This window comes from Aquila chrysaetos, chromosome 5 (genome assembly GCF_900496995.4).
Source record: "Aquila chrysaetos chrysaetos chromosome 5, bAquChr1.4, whole genome shotgun sequence".
Lineage (NCBI taxonomy): Eukaryota > Metazoa > Chordata > Aves > Accipitriformes > Accipitridae > Aquila > Aquila chrysaetos.
Window position 1 is genome coordinate 68,837,630 of NC_044008.1, and position 25,622 is coordinate 68,863,251.

Here is a 25,622-nt window from a genome sequence, read left to right on the forward strand (position 1 = left end):
GTATACTTCGGACTTGGTAATGCTGGATGCCCAGACAAGAACAGCACCATGAATTGGCCACTCTGCTTTTTATGTTGTTCAGAACTACATCTCTGCAGCTTTGAGAGGAGTCTGTACATTGTAATTCAAGCCTCCTTCCCAAACAGTAACTTAGTGTTACAGGCTTTACCTGAAGATGTAAAGAGGCACCAAAGCAACTTTCACAACTCTTGCAAGCTACAGCACCTGCTTGGTGGGACAAACCGTGGAATCTGTAGGGCACCAGTCTTCCACTGAACTTCCACCATGCATTGCTTCAGATGCAAAAGTCTTTGACAGCTGCAAATCTAACTGTAACAGGGATTATTTATTAGCTGATGCTTAGTCTTTACCTTCAGCTGTGAACGAATTAGGGGAAGAAGAGAAGACAAGACTTGAGTCAAAACCTCTTTTTTTGTACAATGTGCTTGGAATAAAGAAAGAATGCTCTTTGTGACTGCTTAAGTAGCAGAGACTGGCGTGAAGAAGAAACCCTTGGTCACGGGAGGATGACCAAGCTGAGGCTGTTCTCAAACCAGTGGTATCTCTCCCTGCCTAACCCTTGCATTTCCTGCAGTCTTGTTCAGACTTCCAGATGCTTTTTGCATTCATCGCCAGTTGAATTTCAACAACAGGTGGAATTGTTTGGTGTCTGAGTGTTTCAAACAGCTGCTGAGAATTGTTCTTGTCAAATGTCATCATCCTGGGAAGGATGGTAAGCCCAGTTTCTGTAGCCATCTTCATAAACCCCTTCATCTTGTTATGGGTCAATAATCAGCAAAGCAGCTTTTATTTAAAGACTATGCTGCAGTCAGGACTGTCTGAGAGATCAGTGGGGTCCCTTGGAAGTACTGAAGGTTTAGAATGCTAAAGCTGCATGTTAAAACTAGCTTTGTCAGAGGGAACGGGTTTTTCTTCATACTGAATTTAAAAAATGGCTCCGTATGTCTCAGGGGTACAAATTTAAGAGTCAAATTCTGTGGGTTTGAATAAAAAGCATTTAGATGACAAAATACTTTGAAAGTTCCCAAGAGAGCAGCTGTTTACCTGTATGCAAGTAGGTATCATTTGACTTCTTAATGCCCAAGCCTAAGGGATAATAGAATTAAAACAACTGTGTCATGTTACTTAAAGTTTCCCTTTAATCTACCTCTAGAAAGATGTGATGTGACAGGGAATTCCCTGGGGATGTAAATAGTGGTTGGGGCTTTTTTTTTTTTTTTAAAACAAGAATTTTTTTAATAGATCCTAGATTAGAAAGAATAAAATACTGTGGTCCTGTTTGTGTAGGTTTAGCAGTTCAGCTTCCTCCCGAGTTGTGTTAATATTAAGACTGGTGATAATTCAGACACTTGACATAGACACTTGTACATAGAGTGAAGGAGCACAAATGAAAGCTTGTATTTTCTAGACCAAAAAGAAGTATTTTCTAGAGAAAAGTGTTTTGGGGATATTAAGGGCTGTTACTAGTGCAAACTGGGAGGAATGGATAGAACACATAGGGGTTTTCGTTTGCCCTTCTTGTTCCTTTATGCAAGTACTAATTAAAATAACATTTGCAGTGGGAGGTCCTGACACATTAATTTTGGAGTAAAAGTTGTGGTGATCAAGGAAGCATCTGTGTGTCTGAAAGCTGCAGGGAGTTCAGGAAGCTCCCAGTCACCAAATCAAAGGTGGATTTGACAGATAGGTCAACAGCCAACATCTGGTAATTTTAAATTATGTGCTGTATGAGTTTTGTGCTGGCACTTGGTGGAAGATACACAGTACAAAAGCATGCAGCCTTCTGTTTTTAAGACACAAGTGAGCAGTGTTGCTGGGCTTTGTACTCCACTTACCATAGACGTTCTGGGACTCGCCTAATTTTCATGGAATAAGCCACTGCTCCAAAATCCTCTGGTATTGCAAATTATTTTATTCCACCATGTCTTTTGAGATGACAGCATTTCACACCAGCCTTGCGTGTCTCTCCAGGCCGTTGGCTTTGTCTGTCCTCCTTGGAGCCAACCTCTAACGCCACAGCAACCTTGTGTGAACACCTTCCGCGCCTTGATGGCCTCTATGTTGTTCATCCATGTACTTTGGAGTTGCGCCATGACGTGCTCTGAGGCAACCTCAAGGCTGGCGCGAGCCAGGCTACCTCCCAGCATGGTGATAAGTGTGAGGGAGCGGGGCCTCAGCAGGGATGGCCAAGTGGAGTGCCAGGTACGGGCGTTGGTGGCCCGATGGTAGTTGAGGTGATGTCCTTAGAGGTGGCTTTGGGGGCAGGAGGGGCACGAAGGGCTGTTTGTCGAGGAAGGGCCACGGGTGGGGTGGTGGGGCCTCCCCACTCGCCTGGACTCTCCTCACGGCGCGGCCTCCCCTCACAAGGGAAACGCCGCCGAGACTTTTGTCTCACCTCGTGTGGCTAAGCCAATCACAGCTCACCTGGTATGAACGACAGGCCTCCCGCCAATCATCAACAAAAGGCACCACCGCCCAGGCACAGCCAATCACCGCAGAGCAGACGTATTGCTTCACCAATGAGCTTTTACGGATGAGGCAGGGCGCCTCGGAATAGACGGTGAGGCGGGCCAAAGGGCAGAGTGGCAGGGCGCGGTCGAATAGGCGCTCGGGATTGGGTTTGAACCGTCCAATGAGGAGGCTGCTAGGGGGTGGGCCTTAAGGTGGGTATAAAAGGCGCCGCCGGTGCGGGCGGCGGCTGCAGTTGTCACCGGCAGCAGCAGGGCAAGGCAGGGACGGGGAGGGTGCTCCGTCCCCGGGACCGTCACCGCCCGCTGGCCTCTCAACGGAGCCCTTTCCCGAAACTTCGTCCATCTCCTCCGTCCCTGCCGCCATGACCACCACGACCACCTTTTCGGGCATGGACCCCAGTGGCAGGAACAGCTCCAGGTCCGGCGGCGGGGGCTCGGGAGCCGTTGGGACCATTAGGGCGGTGGGGGCTGAGGGCGTTCGCGGCGGGGTCGTCGCTCCCCCTCGCCTCAGGGCCTGGGGGCCCGGCCGGGCACGGAGGGGGCTGCCCGGAGCGGCTCTGAGGGGGGGTGGCGGGACGCGAGGCGCGGTGCTTGGGCGGGTGTGGGGGGAGTGGCGGGCGCCGGCGGGGTCCAGGCTCGGCGTCTGCGGTTCCTCTTCGCCGTTTGCCGGGCGGGTCGGCGGGAGGCGGAGGCGGCCGCACCCACCCGGGGGCAGCGGGCTGCCTGTCGGCTCGGCGAGTCAGCTGCGCTGCCGGGGGGGTGGCTGTGGGGGGGGGGGGGGGGACGACGACGGACAGGCAGGCCGTGGCCGTGCCCTGCCGCAGCTGCCCGGAGGAGGGGGGTGTGGGAGCTGCAGGGGTGGGAGCTGGCGAGACCCACCCCGGGCTGCTGGGGTGTGCGTGTGCGTCCCTGCCTCTTCCTAACAAAGAAGGGAGGCGACTCCCTGCCTCGCTGCGCGGCCACGCAGCCCCACCGCGGGGGTGGTGGGGGGGGGGGGGGGGGGGGGGGGGGGGGCACTGCACCCCGGCTCCCCCTCTTTTCCCCGCCGCCTTCCCTTCCCCGCGGCTGCTAAGACCGTCCTTAGCCCCTTGGCCTGGCGGAGCAGCCCCGGAGGCTGCCGCGTTCTGGGTGGGGCCGAGCGGGCTCCATTGTCTGCTCTCCCCGGCCTCCCCACCTGCCCGCTTCGGCGGGAGCCCGCCGCTCGGCCGCTGTCCCGCTCCGCTCGCAGCTCGGTCCCCTCACGCCGCTGCGTTTGACGGCCGGCCGGCCGGCACCTCGCCCTGGCCGGGGTGGCCGTTTTGTTGAGGAGCTGCTGCTGCTTCTTGCTCGATTGTCGGCTCGCAGGGAGCATGCTCGGGGGCGGGCGGGGGGGGTGCCCCTTCCCCCGGCTCCCACCCTGCGGCGGGGCCTCGGCCGGGCTCCCGGGGGGCAGACGGGGGCTGGGAAGCGGAGGGGGTGGGGAGGGAGCCGTGGCCTGCCTCGAAACAAAGAAAACTTGGCAGGTAGGTCTGGAAGAGATGCACGGCACTCTGTCGGGCACCCACGTTTCTGCAGGAGTAACAGCTGGCTTGGAGAGGATCGTGTCGGTTTTTCAAGCTATCGTGTCTTTTTTTTTTTTCTGTAAGGTTTTGGCCTGACAAAGCAGATGCTTCCTGTTTGCTTCTGGCTTTCTGGGGTGCATTTTAAAGCGAAAAAAACCCCCGAGCCCTTTACAAAAGTGCTTCCTGGATGGAGCCTGTGGATGAATTTTCAGTATACATCACTGGGTATCAGGTGCAATTTTAAGAGCGGTTCATTGCTTGAAGTGTTAAATGTGGCTTTGATGAAGCATGTTACAATATCTTGAGGCTGTGAGAGGCTTCTAATAAAATCTGTCAACCTTTAGCTGAGGTTGGCAAGAGGGATTATTCCTTTTTAACGGTTTGAGTGATGGCTTTTTTCCTTCAATTGCCTCTTCTGTTAATTTCATTAAGACTGTCAGTGGAAAGTGTTGTGCCGTTAAGAGAGTACTGGTTTCACTGCTCTGGTAAAATAAAGGTGATCTGGGAGCAAGCCCTCCTTTGAACAGACTGTCCTTCAAATTAGTAAGTGTAACAGATGTAACTAAGAAAATAAACCTTGTACACGGTGACATTTCCTCTGGAAACAGATACGGGAGGGATTCAAGACCATTATACCATATCTCTTAATTCAGAAGGAAGACAAAGCAAGTCATAAAAACATTCTTGGGTTTTTAAAACATACTATACAGTCTCCTGGGATCCTCCCATTAGCAGCTGAGCATTAGTAATTAGAACTTTGGAGAATTTTGTAAGAAAAAGTAGTTTGCTAGTTAAGTAACACTAAATATCCATGCCACACACCTTTGTGAATTTTTCTTGCTGTTGTGTTTTTTTGAGCTCTGTAAGCTGGAGAAGTGTTTTTTGTGTTACATCTGGAATGTAATAGGCACAAAGTCTGTAAAGATCTGAATGCTTTTACTGATGGTGATGACATTGTAAAATCAGACATGTTCTTTGTGTTGAATTCCTAGGTTTGGTGCATTAACAAGCTGTGTGCTGTTTTCTGTTGCAAAGTTTTAACTTTATTAAATTATTTGTAAAGAAGAGGAAGTGTGCACCATGCCTAGCTTGTTCTGGTCTTTATTTCAGAGCACTGGATATCTTGAAAGCCCAGTTCTGTTGGTGTACTCGCATCTCTCTGGGGGTTGTGACAGTTCTCATATGGCCTTATACATTTTTATTCTCCTGGCTTTTGTCTGGCTTCTCCAGCTAACACATCAGCCTTGAAAAGACCTCATGCTTAAGAAAATAAGATCTGAAGGAATTTACATTTAAAGATTTATTTTGCTGCTGTTGCTAATTTTGGTTAATTTCTGCAAGTTGGAAAGCAGACCACAATATTGCTCATGAAGTACTGAGCAGGCTTCTTTTGTGTCTCTCTAATAGAAGATTGTTAGATTTAGGTTATATATCTGGAGCTTTGTACACGTGTCTCTCCTAATAATAGTCTAACTTAAAACTGTTTAATTGCACTTTGTAAGTCTAGTCGCATGATGCAGACTTGAGGGGTTTTCCGACGAAACAAGCCTAGATACTGCAGCCCCCAGTCATCAGTGATGCAACCAGTACTTTGGCTCATACGCCAAACTTTAGTCTTTGCTATGCTGCCAGTTTGAAAATTAATGTTAGCTTTCACAAGGTTCTCTTAAAAAAGCTGGAATTTGACATGCCCACATGCTTTTTTTTTTTTTTTTTTTTTTTTTTAATTGGCTCAGACTGAAGACTGGTAGCAGCAACTCTTGTTGACACCAAATGAAGCAAGGGCACAAGTACAGTGCAGGAGTATTTTATTTTTGTAAGTGTTGCTAAAGAGAAGAGTAGTGGAGATACAGTGCCTGGATTGAATGCTGGCAGGCAGCTTACCTTCATAGTTCAAATTATGCACTGAAGACATGATGGTCTGTGTCATTTGTTAAAAGCCACTGCATAATACAGTCATCTTGCATAGTTTCAGTTTGGACAGAATTTAGCCTGTATGACTGTCCCATTACAAGAGCCAACAATGATCTCTTGGCTTATTGGTCTCATTTTATATGTTGGAGTGCAGCTTAGTAGTGGTAATGGTACACACAAGGTTATAAAGCTGACTCTCTCTCTCTCCAGAGTGCTGCGTCCTCCTGGTGGCGGGTCCAACTTTTCCTTGGGTTTTGACGAACCGAAAGAACAACCTGTGCGAAGGAACAAAATGGCATCCAGCATCTTTGGAACTCCTGAAGAAAACCCACCTTCCTGGGCTAAATCATCGGGTAAGAACGTAGTGCTTTGTTTCCAGATCTGTTGGCATGCAGTAATTCATTTTTTGTATCAGCCTGAAGCTGCTGGTGGCTCAGTGTGGAAACCAGGGTTCACTCCCTACTTGGTGGTTTAGGGCTATAAATGATGTCTACTTGCATGGGGTTTTTTATTTCTCATTTTGAAGTGCTTCCAGAGAGGTTTTTTTTATGCAAGTCTTGGGCATAGGTGTTGCAAGCAGAGAATTGTATTTTGGATGCAATTTCTCCAAGTTAATCAAGTCACAGTAAGGTGAACTTGTGTCTTGGTATTTGGAGTAGCACTGATTGGTCTTGGTTATTCAGAGGAAGTTTAGCTTTGTGTTGTACTTGCAGCTGGGATTAAGCTTCCATTTCTGCAGAGCACTGCCAGTATGGATGGCCTTGGGACCCTAGCTTCCATCTGTTTAAATGACACCCTCAACTGCATGAGATGCTGTTGTAAGACAGTAATTTGTGAATTATTATCTAAAGGACCAGGACTTCTTAGAATGGAAAAGCTTTAATTTAAAAAAAAAAAACAACAAAAAAACCAAAACCCCCAAAACAAAAACAAAACAAAAACCCCCAAAACACCCAACTCCCCCTGTAAATGCCAGACTATTTATGCTCTGCTTTCCCAGTAAGTTTATCTTGCAACTTAATTAGAATCGATCTTGGCTTCTAGGGACTAAGCCAGGTGAAATCAGAGATGACTGTGAATCATCTGGACCACAAAGAAGAAACTCAACTGATGCAAACTGTGGAGACTTTGTAGATCCCAAGGTCAGTACAGTAACTATGAAGAGCCTGATAACGGGACAATTCACGCTCTGTATGCGACTGCTTTATCACTGATGTTCACAAAGTTGGAAGCATTGTAGGATTTGAAGCCTTATTCTTAAATCTGTTCTTTTCCTGAAGGTTCTCTTTTCCATGTGATAGACTTACAGTATGTTAATGAAGGGCTGGATTTTTCTAAAAGGACCACTTTCTAGAGCTCTTAACTCTTCTTATTGGTGAGACAGTAATGAAGTGGTGTGAAATCCAGCTTCAGCCATGTGTGTAATTGTGTGTCTTAACAGATTTTGCAAACAGTAGTTACCTACAACAAACTCTGTCTGGATCTGACAAAGGACTTGGTTTCACATCCCAACAAGAACTTACCTCAATAGCATGAATGCTTGTTTTCTTTCTGTTACTGTTTTTAATAATACCATCAGGTCTGTTAATTTCTATATATACTGTCTACTTGGTAGCAATATGGAGCGCTATTTGTAGTGTTAATGTGGGATTTGCTAGATGTATGATTACAGTTAATGGAAAAAACTGGATGGAAGTATAGTAATTCCTCTGAACTTAGAAAAACAGGAACCTAGGGTAGGCTGTACTTGCATATACAAATTCTAGAGGGGAACAAAAAAAGAAACCTTGTTCTTTAAAGCTCTCTAGCTTTAGGTTTTCTGAAAAGAGCTGGATAGGTAAATTGTTGATCTCAAATGTTGTGGCAGAAACCTTTTGCCTCATGGATTATAAAGAGCAAGTTTTATTTTGATAATGGGCATCCACCATCACAACCTATTTTTGTTATTAATAGGCGCTTTGAGCCACAAAACTGTTCTCTGTTGCAGAAAATGTCTTGTTCCAATTTAGCAAATATAAGTGAGATTAATTTATAGCTGCTACCACAGAAAACAAATAAACTCTTTAGTCTAATTCTATTTTCTACTTAATTGTATTAAATACTGTGGTTCTCAGCTTTGCAAACAGATTCTTCCAATGCAGAATACTTTAATTTTATGCAGTCGTTACAGCTACAAACAGCAGAAGCTGGAGCTAGTGTACTGTAGCCCAGTTTGAGATTTAAGACAATGTATTTGTGTGAGTTTCTGTGTATTTATATCCTGATGACTGCAGTTACACTATGTAATTAACAATGTTTCATCTATGAAAGTTGATAAAACTTCATGCTATTGAGGAACCTTGGCTGCTGCTGGAAGACTTTCTGTATCTTTGTGTCAAGTTGCAGCCTGTGAACAGCTTCAGTATGAAAAGAATGTTTAGCTGTTTATGTGGTGAAGGAAACTTTATCAGTAGCATTGCAAAAAGCTGATCTCTGTTTCACAAATGAAGTTAAATATCCTGGATAGAACAAATGCTCTTGGCCTAGCTAACAGATAAATGTTTGGTGTTGGAAAGAGTCACTTGGTAGAAAGGAGGGGACACTGAATTATTGCTAATTGCTTACAGTATAACATTCTTGTAACTACTGCTTGGCAGTTACAATGTTCTGGTTACTGTCAGTGCTGCCTAACTTAGGGTGCTGTATGTAATAAAGTGTTCTTGCTGACCGTGTCCTTCACAGTGTGGGAATAACAAGTATGCTACATGTTACAGGTGGTCAGGATTACTGCAGTAGTATCTGTCTGTTTATTTACCTAACATACTTCTAGAAGTTAAACAGCTGATGAATTACATTAGTCACTCCATAAGAATTGGTGCTTAGAAACCCATAATATTAATCTGCAGAAATATGTATGTAGAACCCACCGTGCCACTCTGGTATCTGTCCCTAAGAGCCCATTGCTGGTCTAAAAGTGCTTCATTGGGTCTGTCACTCAAAGTGTTGCTAGATAGAGCAGTGTTCCCAACCACCGTGGTCGTAATGTGGAGTATTGAGTACCCTGTCGATGGAAGGGGAAAATACATTGTGAAGTGTGAGATATAATGTGTTTCTCTCTCTTCTAGGGAGGAGATGGTGGTGGTGAAACTTCTGGTGAGTAACTCCTTTGGACTCTTCTGGTAAAAGCCTTTTGCAGTTAGGCACTTTTGAAGTAGAAGAGGATGTAGGATATGTAAATGGTCATGTATTAGGAGAGAGGGAGCTTGGGGTTGTCCGTTGAATCTGTCAAATCAATAAAGTGACCTGACTACTTCAGTGGAAGTGTGGTTATGGAATGAAATGGCGGAGTGCCTGTTAGTCATCAGCTTAAAAATGAGAACAGTCCTGTTCATTTATTTTGCCAGCAGCAGTTGGTGTTGGGATTTGTTTAAGTACTAGAAGGCAAGGTGGATACCATACTGCTGTTATAGTACTAGAAGGCAGGGTGGATACTATATGGCTGTTATATTTATATCTATATCTATCTATCTTATAATTAAATAGTACCATCAACTTAATTGATTTTAGTTTAGCAATTTACTTCTTTCCTATTGTCTTCTCATACAGCAAACGCTACATTCACAGAAATGGTCAAAACCAGCTACTGCATCTGAAAGTGTCTGCATTAACTAGCTTTTAAGTTCCTGTTGCTTTTTAAATGCTGATTCTTGCCAAGGAAGTTCATATGCATACTGCAAATTTCATGTAAACAGAGACATTTCCCCAAGCAGCATGCATGTTAACCTTGAAGTGTTTTTTCTAGCTCTGAGGCTGGAAATCTCTCCTTTGTAAGATTCACCTTAAGAATAGCTTACTTCCTGATGAGAGGAATGCGTATGTTGACTGCGTGCTTTCTAAGTGCTACTTTCAACACCTAAGAGTTGTGGGAGATCACTAAAGCCATTAGCAGTTCCATGTCCTGAAAAGACTTCTGCTGGGAGGGTGAGAGTTTTTCCAGAATGTTTTTAACTACCTCTGAGCGGTATCTGTGCCCAAATTAAGTCTTGCTTCTTTAGCAGGCTGTTTCTAATCAAACTATACAGGCTTCTTTAATATTTCTTTCCCATGCCTGTCTGATCCTAATTAGCACTGTAGGCATTTAGAGTTTATGTCTTGAGTAGGAGGATGTGGTTTGATAATAGAAGTAAACTGATCTAAGGGCTCTGCTGCTTCTCCTGGTACTTGCTTAAACTAGCTCCCCATGGGGCCACATGAGAGCCTGTAAGTGGTGGTGAGGTGAGAAGAGATGGGATGGGAGGAAGCAGAAATAGGGCTGTCTGGGTTAGCAACAGCTGACAAACTTCTGAGTACAAAGTGATATTCCTGAATCTTAGAAAAAGTTCACGTTTTCACAGGTTTCATATTTATTGGCTTTTGGGTTGTTTCTGGTAGGTGACAGTGAAGGAAGTTCTTGTCAAGTAACAAGTAAATGTTTGCTGGGAGGTGTTGGGTTTTTTTGGGTTTGTTGTGTTTGGTGAGGTTTTTTTTGTTTGTTTTTGGTTTTTTTTTTTAAATAAAGGCATTACTGGAAGGTTACTGGGGTTGTTTACTGTTATGGCCATGACTAAAAATTACATTTTTGAAGATGGTCAAGATTAAATAAAAATGATAGGCAAAGGTTTGAACGCTAAACTTTCACTGAGGGTACTTAGGAAGGAGTAGAAAGTTAATGCTTCCTGGAAATGGTATCTGTGGCAGATACCCGTGAACCTTGATGGATTGTTAAATTAATTTCTACCAGTGATAGCTTTAGGTATCATAGCTTAACGGAGCACAGAGTCTTGTTGAGCTAGCTGTGTCACTCCACCACTCAATACTCTGCTGTGTGAGATAGCAGATGAGCTGGTGAGCATCCTGCCTGTCACACATGTGACTTTGTACTCAGTGTTGTAGACCTGTCTCTGGGTTTGAAAGGGACTGAATGAATACACCTCCAAGTAAAAACTGTCTGCTTACAAGCTCACAGCATAACTAGATTCTTAATAGGTTTCCATAATTAAAAAAAATGTTTATTCTCTTGAATTTGGAAATTATTTTCTGTATGTAACTGATTATAAAACCCCAAGTAGGTTTCAGGTGGGGTATGCCTATTTATTAATCACGCCTGACCAGGGGAAGAGAACTTGTTCATTTTGCAGTAGTGTTCTTGCTTCCTGTTTGGAAGCTGTAGTTCCTTTCTATGTGTCAAAGTTTCCAATGGTTTGCAGTATACTCAGTAGAAAGCTGTTTCAGAGATTATACCCTTTCTGATAAGGGAAGAACTTTAACATTTGATCTGACTCTGTTGCATTTACCACTTTAGTTATTAGGTTGTCAAACTTATCTATACCTTGTTTATGTGAAAAGTACTAACGTGTATATCAGCTGGCTACATAAGCCTCTAAATGCCGCAGAAACTTCCCCCAGAGTCTCCTGTGATAGTAATTCTTGTTTCTTTTGTGATTCAGTTAGCACTGTGTACTTAATGAATGTGACTAGCTAAGGAGAACTGGACAGCACTCGATTGACTGTCACCAATGACTGACTTTACATGATACACAGGAAGGTGGAGTCTGGCCTTTGGTGGACAGATCATCATCATGAGTACTGCTGAAGGCACAGACAATGGAGCATTCAGCGCTGTATGAACAGTGGGCATGGCCACAGTTGTTCTCCACTTGCTGAGTAAGCAGACAGTGGTACGCCTGAGCTACAGAAGCTTCAAGCTTAAAACTTCATATTAACCATTTTGCTCAGATGTGCCTGTGGGTTAATGAATACAGCAGAGAACTTATATTGTAGATCATTTCTGATTGCGTGGAGACTATACTAAGCTGCTGGAGTTCTTTGAGATTATTATAAGCATGGATACAGGGGGTTCAGTGGACAGAAGTGGGTTTTCAGTGTTTCTGATAAAATTCTGCATCAAAGATTATTTAAAAAAAAATAAACTGAGTTGCCACTGGATTGGAAGAAAGCTGCTCCTGTGGATAGGAAAGTAGCTAAATAGGAGTCAAAGGGTAAGGGCTTAGTGATTGCTTTTCATGTTGGAAAAATGAGCTATGGGAAGTGATGCTGGGGCTAGTTTTTTTCGGTGCCTTCATCTGTGACCTGGAAAAGGTAATGAACAGTGAAGTCTTCAATTTTGCTGGTGGTATTAGCTCTTTCAAGTAGTCAAATTGTGCTGATGGTGAGAAAATCTCACTGTCACAAGGACTCAACTAAATAAGATAGGCAGGTAAAAAGGTGGCAGGATAATCTTTGTATAAGTAAGTATAAAGTAATGCATCTAGGTGGGAAAAAAACCCCAACACCTAAACTATGCCAGTCTTGTGTTCAGCTCTGTGCAGCAGTTAACTCTCGGGATCTGCCTTGAGTCTTATTACTGAAAGTTCTCTGAAATGTTTGGAGGTGCCAGCAAAATATTGAATGTCATCAGAGAACGGGAAATGACATATCATTGTTTACAGAGGCAAAACTATGCCCACATCTTGAATTGTGTATACAGTCCTTGAAATGTAAAGACCAGAAGGTTGTAGTGAAGGTAAACAAGGGGCAGAGGTGATGGGAAGGGTAAGGGGGTGCAGTAGCTGCCTTATGAGGAGAGACTAAAATGGCTGTGCCTCTTCAGTTTGAAGAGAAGGCTGGGGGAGAGGGAGTACGATCAAAATTTATTAAATCATGAAGGTGGTGGTGAAGGTGAATGTGCAGCTGTTCCCTGAATCCTCCAAACCAAGAACTAGTGATCATTAGATGAAACTAAGGGGTCTGTCAAAAACAGATGAAGTACATCTTTGCAGAGCTGATGGTGAAGCTCCACTCCCCTCAACCCACCCCACCCCCCCCCCCCACCAAGTATCAGGGGGCTACTTGGTGCTGATATTTGGGCCTTTGGCTCATAACTGATTGTGTTACTCTATAAAAATGTGAGATGCTAATGTACTTGCTGTGTTCATTAATTAATTGTCAATGAAGCAGATACATTAGTTATTTGCTACCGTATCTAAAGTGCTTCCTGTGAAGAATTCCTTCTGTGTCCTGTCTTCACTTTTGTTCAGAAGTATTTAAAATAGATGAAACTATCATGTGCTTTCAAGGGAATGTACTATTGGAGCCTACCCATGCATGGCTGTTCCCTAGTCTGTTCTCTGTGAAGCCTCAGAAGTGTCTGTCAGATCCTCTTCCCTCTAGTTATGAAATTGGGAGTGTAGTTTAAATCTGAGCTCTTGCTCACAAGTGCTGGTGCTTCTGTGACTCTGTTTCCAGCACCTGCTTAGACTTCGAGCTACAATTGTCACAGTCATACACTGACTAATAAGATGTGTGAGACTTAAACTGCTTGTCATTAAAAAAAAAAAAAATTAAAAAAAACTGCTGGGGTCCCCTAATAGCAGCTGAGTGAATGTGGCTCTTGAATGTTTGGAACTGAACTGTAAGGCATCAGAGTTCATCTGAAAAACACTTCAGAAGGCTGAAGTCTGCCCTGCCAGCAGGTTACAGCAGCACTCTGAGTGTGTCTGTAAGCCTGGAGAAAACTTACAGGAGTTGATCTTCTGTCTAAGCCAGCAAAACATCTGGCTTTCATCATCTGCATCAAACACTTTAAAAGCTTCTTTTCTTCTAGAAAACACTGAGGCTGATGTAGAAGCTGCCCCAGGTCAGAATGAAGAAAAATCCCTGCCTGCTGCACCTGTTCCTAGCCCAGTAGCACCAGCACCTGCACCGTCCAGGAGAAATCCACCTGGTGGCAAGTCCAGCCTAGTCCTCGGTTAAACCTTTCCCTTCCTGACTGTTTTGAACTCGTGTCTGTTTCTTTCCCCCATGCTTGTGAACTGCACAACTTGAGCCTGACTGTACATCTCGAATTTCTTTCATTAAAAAGAAGCACTTTATGTACTCCATCTTTTTTTGAGATCAAGGTTTTTTTCCACTTCTGTCCTGTGTTTCCCCCAGATCTGCTGGAAGTGACATGAGTGTTTTCTAGTGATAGACTTGAGGGAAAGCTTTATGAAGTATAGTAATGTAATTCAAAGGAGAGTAGTTTGGTTCTAAGTGTGCTTAGAGGGTTTTGGTACTGAGTTTTTTTTAGAACCCCTTAGCTTTACAAGGGTCTAGAATCCTGGTTAAACAGGCCAGCAAACAATCAGCAAGAGCAGTCCCTTCCTCCACATGTGGGATTTGGGGATCTAAAAGGCTTCATTGACTGCATGTGGTAAATGCCTTGTGCCCTGCTGTGCCATATAAATCATAAAGTGGTTAGTGTACACCATGCTGCCTTTAAAAAAAAAAAAAAAAATTAAAAAAATCTTGATACTGGACTAGTATGAAGCAGGGTATGTGCCAAATAGAGGGCTGATGACCAGAGCCGCCTGGCCTAATGCTAGGAGGGGATTTATTCAGACTTTATTCAGTAAAGGTGGAGTGGATCGTATAAATAAATAAAAACTACAGGGCATTTTTTTTACAACTGACTCAATGCTGTGCATGATCATGCTGGTGCTTGACCATGAGGTGAAAATCTCATCCTTTAAAGTGTGTGTTGTAATTTCACAAAGCTGGACTGTTGCTTAAAAGTAAATAATATAGAAATTTTGAAGCAGTGTTTCCTGTGTGGGTTTTATTTCATGGGTTTGCTTTTGCTTTGTTCTCAGTTGTTCTTGTCTCAGCCAACCTGCCCTACTCTATTAATAGAGGTGGTGGAACGCAGCAGATGAGGAGAGCTCTTACACCTGGCTTGAGGTCACCATCATGTGCCATCTTCCTATGAAGAAAGTGTCTGACTTGCTTCCTCATTTTTATCTTCTAGATCAGAGAAGTGTGGAATATGGCTTGATATATATAATCTGTTTTATCGAAAATACTTTTTTCTCTCAAGGAAAATAGAGGAAATGAACATTTCTTCTCCTCATTAAAAAAAAAATAAATTAGGCCCTAATAAGGGAGGGGGTGGGAGGTAGACCAAACCGTGAAGTTCTCTACTGTCCTGGAGGGGATCTGCTGCACAATAAACCAAAGCAGCAGATTTGTATGGAACTGGTGTGTCTGCTGGAGAGAGTGCTCCTTTTCTACCCTCCTCCTGGAAGAACCAGTGCCTAAAAATACCCTGGCTTTCCACATCAGTTTTGGAGAAGCCCTGGCCTTAGGTGCTTAACCTATAAAACTGGATTTGCTCCATGTGCTCCTCCTCTCCTACATCTGGGGGTGGTGTTCCTTAGAGCTGATAGGACATGTGGTATGGCTACCAGCTGCATGTAAATCATGCTTGCCTGTTTTGTGGCCTAGGATGAGGAAAATAATCAAATTATATTTCCTTTGCAAGCCCCACAACCAGTGGAACTTGTTAATACTCGTTTACGGTTGCCGAGACTTTGGCCGAGCGAAGCTGCCTTTCCGTCCGCCCTTCTCTTTGTCTTGGTTGGAGCGCGGCAGCCGCAGCCACCCTTCGCTGCAAAGGTGCCGAGAAGCGTGAAGAGGCTCTTGCTCGCTCTCCTTTTCACCCTTAGCGAGTAAGCCCAGTTAGCGGCAGAGCCCACCCCTGTCCCCACTCGGGTGTGGGGCGAGGGGATCCCCACGGAGGAGCTCCTTCCCCGCCCACGCTCATGCATATTTGTGCCGTGAAGGTCCGCCCCGCTCTCGCGTGTATTGGAGAGCCCGGGGGCGGTCACCGGCCACAGGCGAGCGGCATGGGCAGCGCGGCGGGCCCGCTGCGGGTGCTGGTGGACATGGACGGTGTCCTGGCCGACTTCGAGGGAGCGGTGTTGAGGGGCTTCTGCTCCCGCTTCCCCGGGGAGCCGCGGGTGGAGCTGGCGGCGCGGGAGGGCTTCTCGGTGCGGGAGCAGTACCGCTGTCTGCGGGAGGACTTGGGGGTAAGCGTGGCGGGCAGGGGCCGGTTGCGGAGGAGGGTTTGGGGGGAGCGGGGAGCGCTGCGGCGTGGCTGGAAAATGGGGGGGTTGCGCCTCGTTTAAAAAGCTCTTCCTGCCCTCCCTCTCTTGCCTTGTACCCTGCTGAGAGCAAAGGAAATGGCCTCTTCCTACCACCGTGGATATGCAAAGCAGAGGGGAGGGTTGGGGGGTGGTATTTTTTTTTTTCTTTTAAAGAGGGTGCTACAAAGGGTTTTTTCATGATAGCAGCCTTAATTTGTATAGTAATAATTAGTGACTTCTTCCAGGAGGATTGCCAGCCCTTTACAAAGAGATGTGTGTGCGGGAGTTGGCAATGAGTGACTCTGTCATAAAACTAACTGGATGAAATTATTTGCTGAACCATCTTCAGCTTGTTCTTTATCTACTCGTAAACTGCTCTTGCTATGCAGCAATAGTAATAACTTACCTAAAGCTCTCTGAGCACTCTGCAGGTGTTAATGTAGCTCCGTAGCAGGACAAGAAATATAAATATTACATATGAGTTTTGTACAGCTAATAAAACCCCATATCTATATAATTCTCTGCATGCTCTGACAAAGTGCACAGTAGGTAAGCGATCTGGAACAATATGTAAAAAGTTGGTGGTACACCCTACATCTGTGCAAATTGTTGCTATTTTTAATGTTTGCTAATGACTGAATGAATATCAGGCACATTTGCAAGGCAAAATTAAAAATGTGAATCCAGACTTCACACTTCCTTCTGATTGCCACAGGATAGTCGGGGACTCTGTAAAAAACCAGAATGGATGCTGATCCAGGCCTGTGCCATACACCTTCCCCGGGAAGTTCATTGCTAGTTTTAAGATCCTGTACTGATCCTGTAGGTGTTTTTACCACTAAGAAATGACAACTGACATTCATTTCCCTCCTGTTCTATAGCGAGGTACAGGGTCCTGCACCAGTGTGACAGATGCGAGTGCTGGGTCCAGGCAGCATGTCCACAGGCTCCAAACTGACCGATCTCTAATTGATGACTATTGATGCTCAGAACTTCCTGGAACTAGGAACTTGTAAATAAAGGGAGTAGGCATGATTTATTTATCCTTTTATATAAACAAACATGATTTATTGCTGAAGTGAGTATTCCTTAAGTGATCCTATTTAGGTATACTGGGACAAAAAAACTGCAGGTAATTTAAGGGGTCATGGCTTTTTGTTTGTTCTTATTTGGAAGGTCTACAATCTGATCTGTCCTGAAAGTTGTGTTCTGTTCTATTTCTGGCATTCCCGTTCCCTAATTTGTTTCATGCTTATCCTGTTCCTTCCCAGACCTTAGGTGTGTCAATGGAATAACCAGATAACTAGTTTGAATCCCACACAGATCAGCAGTGGCAGAAAGCTCTTATCTTACTGTTCGTTATTAGCCTGGCTTCCTAAGGAAATTAGGTTTATGTAGTTGCATGTCTGTCTCCCTGTTTAGTAAGCTCTGGATCTCTGGGCTGTTTTAGGTACGTTTGGCAGAACAATAAAGCTTTAAATTTTTAAAGATTTGAAGCTCCTACAGGTTTTATGTAAATACCACAGCTGGTTAAAAATAGGGACCTTGTTAGTTCTGCCACGGCGGTACAGGGCGTCTGGGATGCAGGAGAATCCCTGCAGGAGATGGTCTCTCCTTGTCCCCAGCTGCAGGAAAAGCTTCAGCAGGAACCGGCAGCCCAGACACGGAGAGCGGCTTGTCCGTCCTGTGCCAGCGGTGCACGGGGGTCTGCGGGGCCGCCTGTCCGTGCAGAGAAACCCAACCTGCAGTTTGTCAGCGGTTGACAGGAGGGGGATCAGCCTGACGCTCTTTGTGGCAGGTATCTGCTGTGTCTATCCATGAACAGCCAGTGTGTTAAGATACTATCGTGACAGGGGGTGTGGGAAGTACTGTGATAATGATTTCCGCATTGCCCTCTTACTAAGTGTTGATGCTTTGTTAGTGCTCAGCAGCTGCCTCTTGAAACTTGAACCATTACTTTGCTTTTTCTTTCTTTTTTGATCGTAAGTTGATCATTAATTTCAAATTGTAATTCCATTTCATTTACAAAGTATTTTGCTCAAGACTTTCTTTGCTGTACTTGCCTATCTGCCCTCCTGTGTGTGTAGCAATTTTGTTGATGGGGATTTCTCTCCCAAGCGTTTAGGATGTGTTACCTGGCCCCAGACAGTTTCAAAAAAGGATTCAACATCTCCTGCAGTGGCAAAAATTTCTAGAATTATTTTTAAGTATTGCAAATGGGAAAGCTTAGGGATAGATGTAATTCCTCCAGTTTTGTATCCAAATTGTTATCCTGCTAATAAAGTTAAAAGGAAATGTTCAGCGATGATGGCATGAGAATGAGGAAAGAATATTGTTTTACTTTCTTTTTCTAGTAGCATTTTTGGGGGGCGAGAAACGGCTTTTGGTTCTAAGAGTCATCAAATCAAATTTCTTTTTCCAGCAAAGCCAGACTTTTTTGTGACGTGGTGGAAACTTGCCAGTTTCTGGTGTTTTGCTGTAGGATAAAAGAGCTTTCAGACACAAGTCCTGATTCTGTAATTGAATCTTCTTGAGAAGAGCTCCAGGGAACTGTTGCTGAGATCAGTGAGGCTTTGCATGGAAACAGAGATCTGGGCATATCTGATTGCCACATCTTCACCTAGACTCCTTAACCTCTTCTGATTTGCATGTTAAATCAGGCAGTGCTTCCAGATTCCTGGCTGTTGATTTATGAGTATTTCTAAATTATGATAGCTGAGTGAGCACCATGATCTGGGAGACTTGTTCAATGCTGACTCCTCATTGCTGCTTAATTGAAATGGTTTTTATGTTGACGTTCCACTGGTGATATATAGAGCAAGGAGACCATCAGCTGGACTATAAAGCAATCTTGCCCAATTTCTAAGCAAAGGCTGCCAGCCTGCCTTTGAAGAATACTTAGAGAGTACTAAGTTTTCCAGATTGTTTGGTGGCATGGGAACATACGACTTTAATGGTCGTGGAAAAATCCTAGCTCAGCACCTCTGAATTTCACTGTATGACCCCAGGGAAGGTAAGATTCACATGTCTTAGGGTAGAAGAGATATTGGAAGCTTAACCTCTCTGTTTGAGAATGGAACTTAGGCCTGGAAGTGGACTCAGCCCTTAACGCTGCTGGGACGCTGCTGCGGGCGTTTTGTCATGATGGATTGTGTGATAAGGGGAGTCGTCTGCTGTGACATGCTCGGATTTAACACAGGCCACTGAACAGTCACCAGGTAGCAATTTTTAAAATTAACTAACCAGAGTTGGATTCAAACCAGTGAACTTCCTAGCAATAAAAGGTGCAAGAATGTCTTACCAGTAAGGAAGGACAGTCCTACCCAGAGGCACAGGAATTGCCCTGGAAATACTACTTTTCCTTTTAGAGATTAAAGATGCCACCCATTATCACCACCAAACCCAGCCCAGCTGGGCCTCGGCGGGGTGCACAGGTCAGTTCATGAAGCCAAAGGTTCTTGGGGCAGCAGAGGGATCCACCTTTACGATTCCTGCTGCGGTCTCACACTTTTTTGACTAGACTTCGCACCAACACGTTACCACCGAGGAGCAGATGTCTGTGCTGAAGTCGAGATCTGCTCCTTTAAAAACTGTAATTTTAGTGTGTGATTGAAAATCATAGAAAGCAGCAAAGAAATGTAGCTCTCCTGTCCTCTTCCTTCCCTCTTGATGAGTTGTTCTGGTCTAAAAGGATTAATCCCAAGTGTGCAGGTGTGCTGACCTGGCCCCTCCACTGAGGATGGTAATTAGCATGGTCACCTTACTGCCCTTTTTCTGAAGAAAAAGAGGGCTACTAGATAATACATGTGTTTGCCCACTCATCCCTGGTAAATTCCTAAGCCATAAGCAAATTTCAGTCAAATGTGAAAGAGGAGCAGCATCCTCAAGCTTGTTCCTTTGATTTTCACAAGAGTTAGTAGAGAGAGACCTGCTGGGAAGTGGCAAGGCGTGAGCTTTCCCTGTCAGACATCAGCTAGTCGAGCTGTAGATCAGTACTGTGTTTTTGGTGCTACTCATGGAGCTGCTTGGAGAAACAAAGCCAGGTCAGGAGCAGCTCTGCCTCCTCACTCCAAACAAGCCACCAGAGAGTAACTCCTCATTCTTGTATGCCTGAGCTGGATTTTTCCTGGAACCCTAAAGGTGAGAAACTTTATAATCCACTCTGGGTGTAAAGCATCACCTCACTCTCTGAAGCACTGGCCCTTTGACAGCTGTTACACACGGGGTGACTGGGCAACTGTGCACAGAGCTCAGATAAAAGCACGGGCATTGCTAACAGTCCTCCTGTCTCTTGCAGGCTAAGGTAGCCAGTGTCTATGAATCGCCTGGCTTCTTTCTAGGGTTGGATCCAATTCCAGGAGCCCTTGAAGCTATGCAGGAGATGATCCACATGCAGGAGTAAGGATGCTTTGCACTCTGCAGCCATTTTCCATTATCTTATGCACTTTCCCCTGACTGCTAATGAAGGCTGTTTCTTTTCAGCACTGAAGTCTTTATTTGCACAAGTCCCCTCCGGAAATACGAGCACTGCATTGTGGAAAAGGTGGGAGAGAATTTATTTTATTGGTTTTAATGCTTGCTATTTCATACCACCCAAGTCGGAGTCATTTATTTATAAAGACAGTAGCTGGCGCAGGCTGCCAGGCTTCCCTGCGATCCCTCTGTCTGAGGGGCAGCTGCCCAGACACAGAGCAATAGCACAGGACAGGGAATTTTGGAGTGCCGTGTGATTGATGCCAGCCTTGCTGTGGGGCACATAAGCCCTGTGCTCGTGGAGCTGGCGTGTGACACTGCTGCTCCAGCTGTGTCAGCAGGTGATAGCAAAGGAACTGTTGTAGCGTGGCCCACAGGGATGGGATATTCCCAGGGGATACCACAATGGAGAATCCTCAACTGACAAAACCTTATTCTGTCTAATCCGGAGCCTGAGATATCCAGCTATCCGGAAAGAGGCTAACGCTGAGCTAAGAGGAGGCTATAGCATTGGAACTGGTCCTGTTTGCCACTGGCACAAGAATGGAGGGGGGGGACCTTAATCACTGGAATGACTTAGATGGGCACAATGTGTGCGCTCTGGGCAAGCAGCCAGTGCCGCTCGCAAACTCGACAATGATTAGGCACGGCAAACGCAGTGCTGACTGAAGGCCATTAAACATACAGGTTAAATCAGTGTCCTGGGCCACAGCCAGTCTCTGTGGCAGGGATTTGTAGACACAGACATAGGTTTATGAGGGGAAAAATTGCTGTACTAGGGCTGATCTGACTTAAGCAATGTGCAAACTGAAAGTATGGCAGAATTTTCTCCTATCTTATTTCTTGCCTCCACAGTATAAGTGGGTAGAAAAACATCTGGGACCCGAGTTTGTGGAGCGGATTATTCTAACCCGAGATAAGACCGTCGTATCTGCTGACTTGCTCTTTGATGACAAGGATACCATTAGAGGTTTGAAAAGCATTTGCATTGCTTGCTGCTAGCTGGGGAGGAAACCCCCCCCCCAGATGACTCCAGCTTTCCTCCCTTGCCCTCCTCAGGCGCAGAGCTGAACCCGAGCTGGGAGCACGTCCTGTTTACCTGCTGCCACAACAGGCACGTCCAGCTGCAGGCACCACGCAGGAGGCTGCTGTCCTGGGCGGATGACTGGAAGGCCATCTTGGAAAGCAAGCGCAGGCAGTAAAGTAAAAAGGGGATGCTGTGCGCTTCCCGCTGCCGGGGGAACAACCAGCTCATCCGCTGATGGGGAAACCCGTTCCCAGGAGGCAGCGAGCACCATCACCCGGACAGGGGCACTACGGGGGAGTCAGTTATAGTAAGAAATGAGCTGCTCTTGTTAGACATGCTGCAGAGCTGACTCCTCTCCAGGTTTCTGGAAGATTGCTTTGCATTCAGTTAGTTAATTGCTGTAGAGTTTTGGATGTTTGCTCTTGGTGAAGTGAAACTATAAAATACAAGCAGTTGTGGGTTGTTTGTTTTTTTTTTTTTTTCTTGTGTGCATGTGCTTTTAACCTCACTCCTGTTTGTTTTGGGCTGACTGGGGGTGGAGGGAAAAAAAAAAAGAGGAAGAAGTAAAGCTCTGAAACTTGAGCAGACTCAGTGTGGGTGTCTGTCAGGGAGCACTGTGCTCAACAGCCAAACCCATTTAAATTTTATGTATTTAGCCACCTTGGCTTTTGGGTTGCCTTTTGCATCATTGGCTGATAATGAAAGGATACCAAGCTGGCTTCAATTTCTGGCCCATGTGCATGAGTAAGAGTGGGCAAAGGCTGGGCTGCAAGTGCTGTAGAGAAATATTTATGAGCTTATACAAAACTGTTTACACAGTGTTTAAGTTAACATTTTATTAAGAGAAGGTTTTACAAGACAGCTGTTCTCATGAGCCAGACTGCCATGAGCCCTTTTTTTAATCTTCACCTTTCTCACCGGTGGTAATGAAAGAAAAATAACTTTCCACTTCCTGATTTATAGTATAGCTACAACCTGCCCTGTGTAGTGATTTACTAGCCAGGTGCCTATGCTGTGATGATAGGATGGCATATTTAGTACCAAAGGGATGCAGTAAGATTGCAAACTGCCAGGGCAGGGAAACACTTTTCTTCTGCAGGAGGAATGAAGTTTATGTGACGTTTCAAAGTCATTTGAGTTGACACTGAAGAGAGCTGCAGCAAAACCAGTCAGGAACTGGACGGGATATAAGCTGCCCAATAACCCAAGCAGAAAACCCCCTAATTGCTGGGAAGGTTATTTGTCCAAGCTGGGTGCTGGGCTGCACTTGGCAACCTGCTCTCCAACAGCCATGACTTGTTTTATTTTAAATATTTGCTTGCAGTTTTAGCTGTGTGCTTGGCCTGACTGACATCGTAGTGCTGCACCGTGCTCTTTATTAACTAAAATCCAGTGCTGGTATGACCAGTTTCCCTCTTTAATGTTGTTCTTGACACACTCTCCACCTGCTGAGCAGAAAGTAGAGGCCTGGGAAAACAGAGGGAGGTGTCCCTCTCAGCAGCTCCACACTGTTCTGACAGCTTCAGTCCTTGGGGAGAGGAATCCCCACTGCTGTGTGTTTGCTTAGATTCCTGGCCTCTTCCACCTGCAGAGGTGTGCAGTAATCCTCCAGGAAGACAGTTGCCAAATTGCTTAGCCTTCTGCTGGCTGAGAGAGAGAAGCGAAGCATGCACTCCACCACTGGGAGAGCCGTGGTCTGCTGGCGCGACTGTGGCGTTGTCAGGTACATCAGCGTCGTGACTGCCGACATGACCGTCTCCTCATTGGAGCTGGAGAGACAGTTGATTATGGACTCTACCCCATTTGCCTCCAAGATGTAATCTTTGTTAGTTTTATCCAGGCACAGGTTGCAAAGACCACCTGAAACAGCAAAAGAAAATGTCCGACGCATGCAAGACAAACTCTTCACACCCTCATCTTTTTCATGCTAAGATTCAAATTCATTGCTGATCCCTTTTTCTAATACAGAAATAAGCATCCAGATTATCTGTGAGATTTGGATGGAAAATCCTTAACAGCTTCCCAGGCAACGTTTTCTTGATTCTTTCCAGAGATTTTCCATCAGAACATTCCTCCTCCTGTATGTCATTAGAGGGCACTGTTACTGCTGGATATAACCTTTCGGAAAATGAAGAATTCCAGTATCACTTAACCCTAACAGAGGCTACAAGCCAGCAGTTTATTGCAGGTGTTTTAGAAAAACAGAGAACAGAGCTAGCAGTACTAGCCAAGAGACAGAGAATGTTTGAACTTGGAACTTTTAAGATGCAGTCACATCCTGGTATAGCTCAGCCACAAACCTTAAAAATCAAATAATTTATTATCATCTCATGGAGTCACTCACAATTAGATCTGTCCCCTTAGCTTATGTTCAGACCATGATGAATCACCATAAGGCAGTTCCTCAGAGGACTTAAAAAATTTCAAGTAAGCATTCTAGAAGACTGGTTGTCAATAGCAGAATGATAACATTGGACCTGTACATTTATACATGGCAAAATTTAACTATTAATGACTGCCTCTCTATAGGAGAGATTTCATTAAATAGTCATTCAGCTAATGTTTACTTACAGTCTAGGGGAAAAAAAAAAAGTCCTTTCTAGAAAGCATCTTTAAGCACAGCAGCTCTGTTAGGATGAAGGGGAGATGCCTGCCTCCTACCTCTCCCCCCATTCCGCTCGTTCTCCACTAACCGAGGCCTTATCAGCACAGTGTGGGTCTGTTTTTGCAGCACAACTACCTCCCTCCTGGGGCAGGGGGGGGGGGAGATTAACCACCAAACCCTGGCCTGTCAGCCCCCTACGAGGGTGTTCAGGTGAGGACCTTACCAATCGCGAACTCCACGAGGGTCTCGTTGTCTTCGGTGAGCATATCAAGGAACAGATCCAGGACCTGGAGTTGCCGGAGGTACTCGTAGTTTTTGGGATCGTAGGCAAAGTTGGCCAGGTTCGCCAGGACCTGCTCCTTAGCCTCTGCAACAGAGAAGCGTCAGGTGCGTGAGGAAACACACTCAACGTGAAGAGCGTTAGCGAGCAGCGGTGCCCGGGGCTTACCTGGGCTGTCTGTCACCTGGAACTCGGTGACGAGGGCCTGCAGGTACTCCAGCCGCCCCAGCTCCATCCCGGGCCCGGCAGCGGTGTGTCGCCCCAGGCTCAGCTGCTAAACCCCCGGCGCCTGTGAGACACCCCGCGCTCGGCTCGGCTCTTCCCCTCCCACGGCAGGCCGGGGCGCGGGCAGCGCTTCCTCAGGGCGAGGCTGCCCCACGGCCGCGTCCCGCGGCGTGCAGACGAGCCAGCGGCGGCAGCAAGGGCCCGCCGGGCGCCATCTTGTGGGCGTGGCGCGGCCGACCGTTGCTCGCCTCAGGCGGGGGCGGCTCCTCCTCCTCCTCCTCCTCCTCCTCCTCCTCCTCCTCCGCGGCCGGCGGCTCCCGGTGTTCGGGCCCCCGGGGTCGGTGCCGGGAGGCGGTCACAGGTGGAAAGGCAGTCCGCTGCCCAGCGGGTTGTGGGGCGGCAGGCGAGCGCCTTGCCGGGGTGTTTCCTTCCCCGTGTAACCTGTTACCGAGGTGTGTCGAGGCGTTCGACTCTTATTTCGGTATACGGCAAAACTTTGGTATTTAAACGCTTTGCTCTGGAAAGGAGCTAACCTTTCCTCGCTCACTAGTTTGTTTACTAAAAAATTTTTCACTTGCATGTATTTTTTCCATGCTCAATTTCAATACTGCTGTCCTTCCAGGTTCTCCGGAGTTAGCTGTGGTGTTGCTTGCTCAGCGTGGATAAACCCTGAGCTGTTGCTCAGGCCATGGCTCTGCTGACCAGCTTGCTGGCCGAGGGATAGAATCACAGAATCATTTAGGTCGGAAAAGACCTTTAAGATCATCGAGTCCAACTGTTAACCCAACACCAACATGCTCGCTAAACCATGTCCTGAAGTGCCATGTCTATGTGTTTTTTTAACACCTCCAGGGATGGTGACTCCACGAGTTCCCTGGGCAGCCTGTTCCAGCTCTGGACGGAGCTGCTTGCTGGGTCTCAGCATCCCTCCGGGTGGTGGGTGTTTGGTAGGGAGAGATGCTGAAGGAATGAAGGTTCAGTTAGTTTCAGTTTTAGCGTGGGGGTTGCAACTCAGGTTAAAGAACGACAATGGAAAGAGATTTTTTGCCTTTTGTGAAAAGGCAGAAGGATTCAAAGCTGAGGGAACAGGTAAAAAGAAGGCACAATACATGCATGGTAAGATAAATTACCTGGGGAAAAAAAAA

The 25,622-nt window shown here is 45.9% G+C and overlaps 3 protein-coding genes across 8 annotated transcripts in view; 2 read left to right on the plus strand and 1 right to left on the minus strand.

The window, feature by feature from the left end:
* Nucleotides 1-2,688: 2,688 nt before the first annotated feature.
* Nucleotides 2,689-25,622, plus strand: part of JPT1 (Jupiter microtubule associated homolog 1) — a 31,124-nt gene continuing 8,190 nt past the window's right edge. For 5 of the 6 annotated variants that reach the window (XR_005932358.1, XR_005932359.1, XR_005932361.1 and 2 more), the window contains exons 1-4: nt 2,700-2,910; nt 6,158-6,300; nt 6,992-7,089; nt 9,052-9,079. Coding sequence is in view for 1 of the 6 variants with exons in the window: in XM_030013148.2 (XP_029869008.1) it covers nt 2,855-2,910; nt 6,158-6,300; nt 6,992-7,089; nt 9,052-9,079; nt 13,569-13,717 (474 nt within the window). In the remaining 5 variants the exon portion in view is untranslated. Of the gene's footprint in view, nt 2,911-6,157; nt 6,301-6,991; nt 7,090-9,051; nt 9,080-13,568; nt 14,541-25,622 lie in introns of those variants that run through there. The other variant, XM_030013148.2, reaches the window with a different exon arrangement.
* Nucleotides 15,529-21,829, plus strand: NT5C (5', 3'-nucleotidase, cytosolic). Its single transcript, XM_030013137.2, has 5 exons — nt 15,529-15,810; nt 20,165-20,265; nt 20,350-20,410; nt 21,196-21,310; nt 21,400-21,829. The coding sequence occupies exons 1-5, from the start codon at nt 15,544-15,546 to the stop codon at nt 21,540-21,542; spliced, it is 687 nt and encodes a 228-aa protein (XP_029868997.1). The 5' UTR covers nt 15,529-15,543; the 3' UTR covers nt 21,543-21,829.
* ARMC7 (armadillo repeat containing 7) lies at nt 22,189-24,752 on the minus strand. Its single transcript, XM_030013145.2, has 3 exons — nt 24,421-24,752; nt 24,196-24,339; nt 22,189-23,227 (listed from the first exon to the last, which is right to left on the minus strand). Exons 1-3 carry the CDS (start codon nt 24,485-24,487, stop codon nt 22,890-22,892), a joined length of 549 nt encoding a protein of 182 aa, XP_029869005.1. The 5' UTR covers nt 24,488-24,752; the 3' UTR covers nt 22,189-22,889.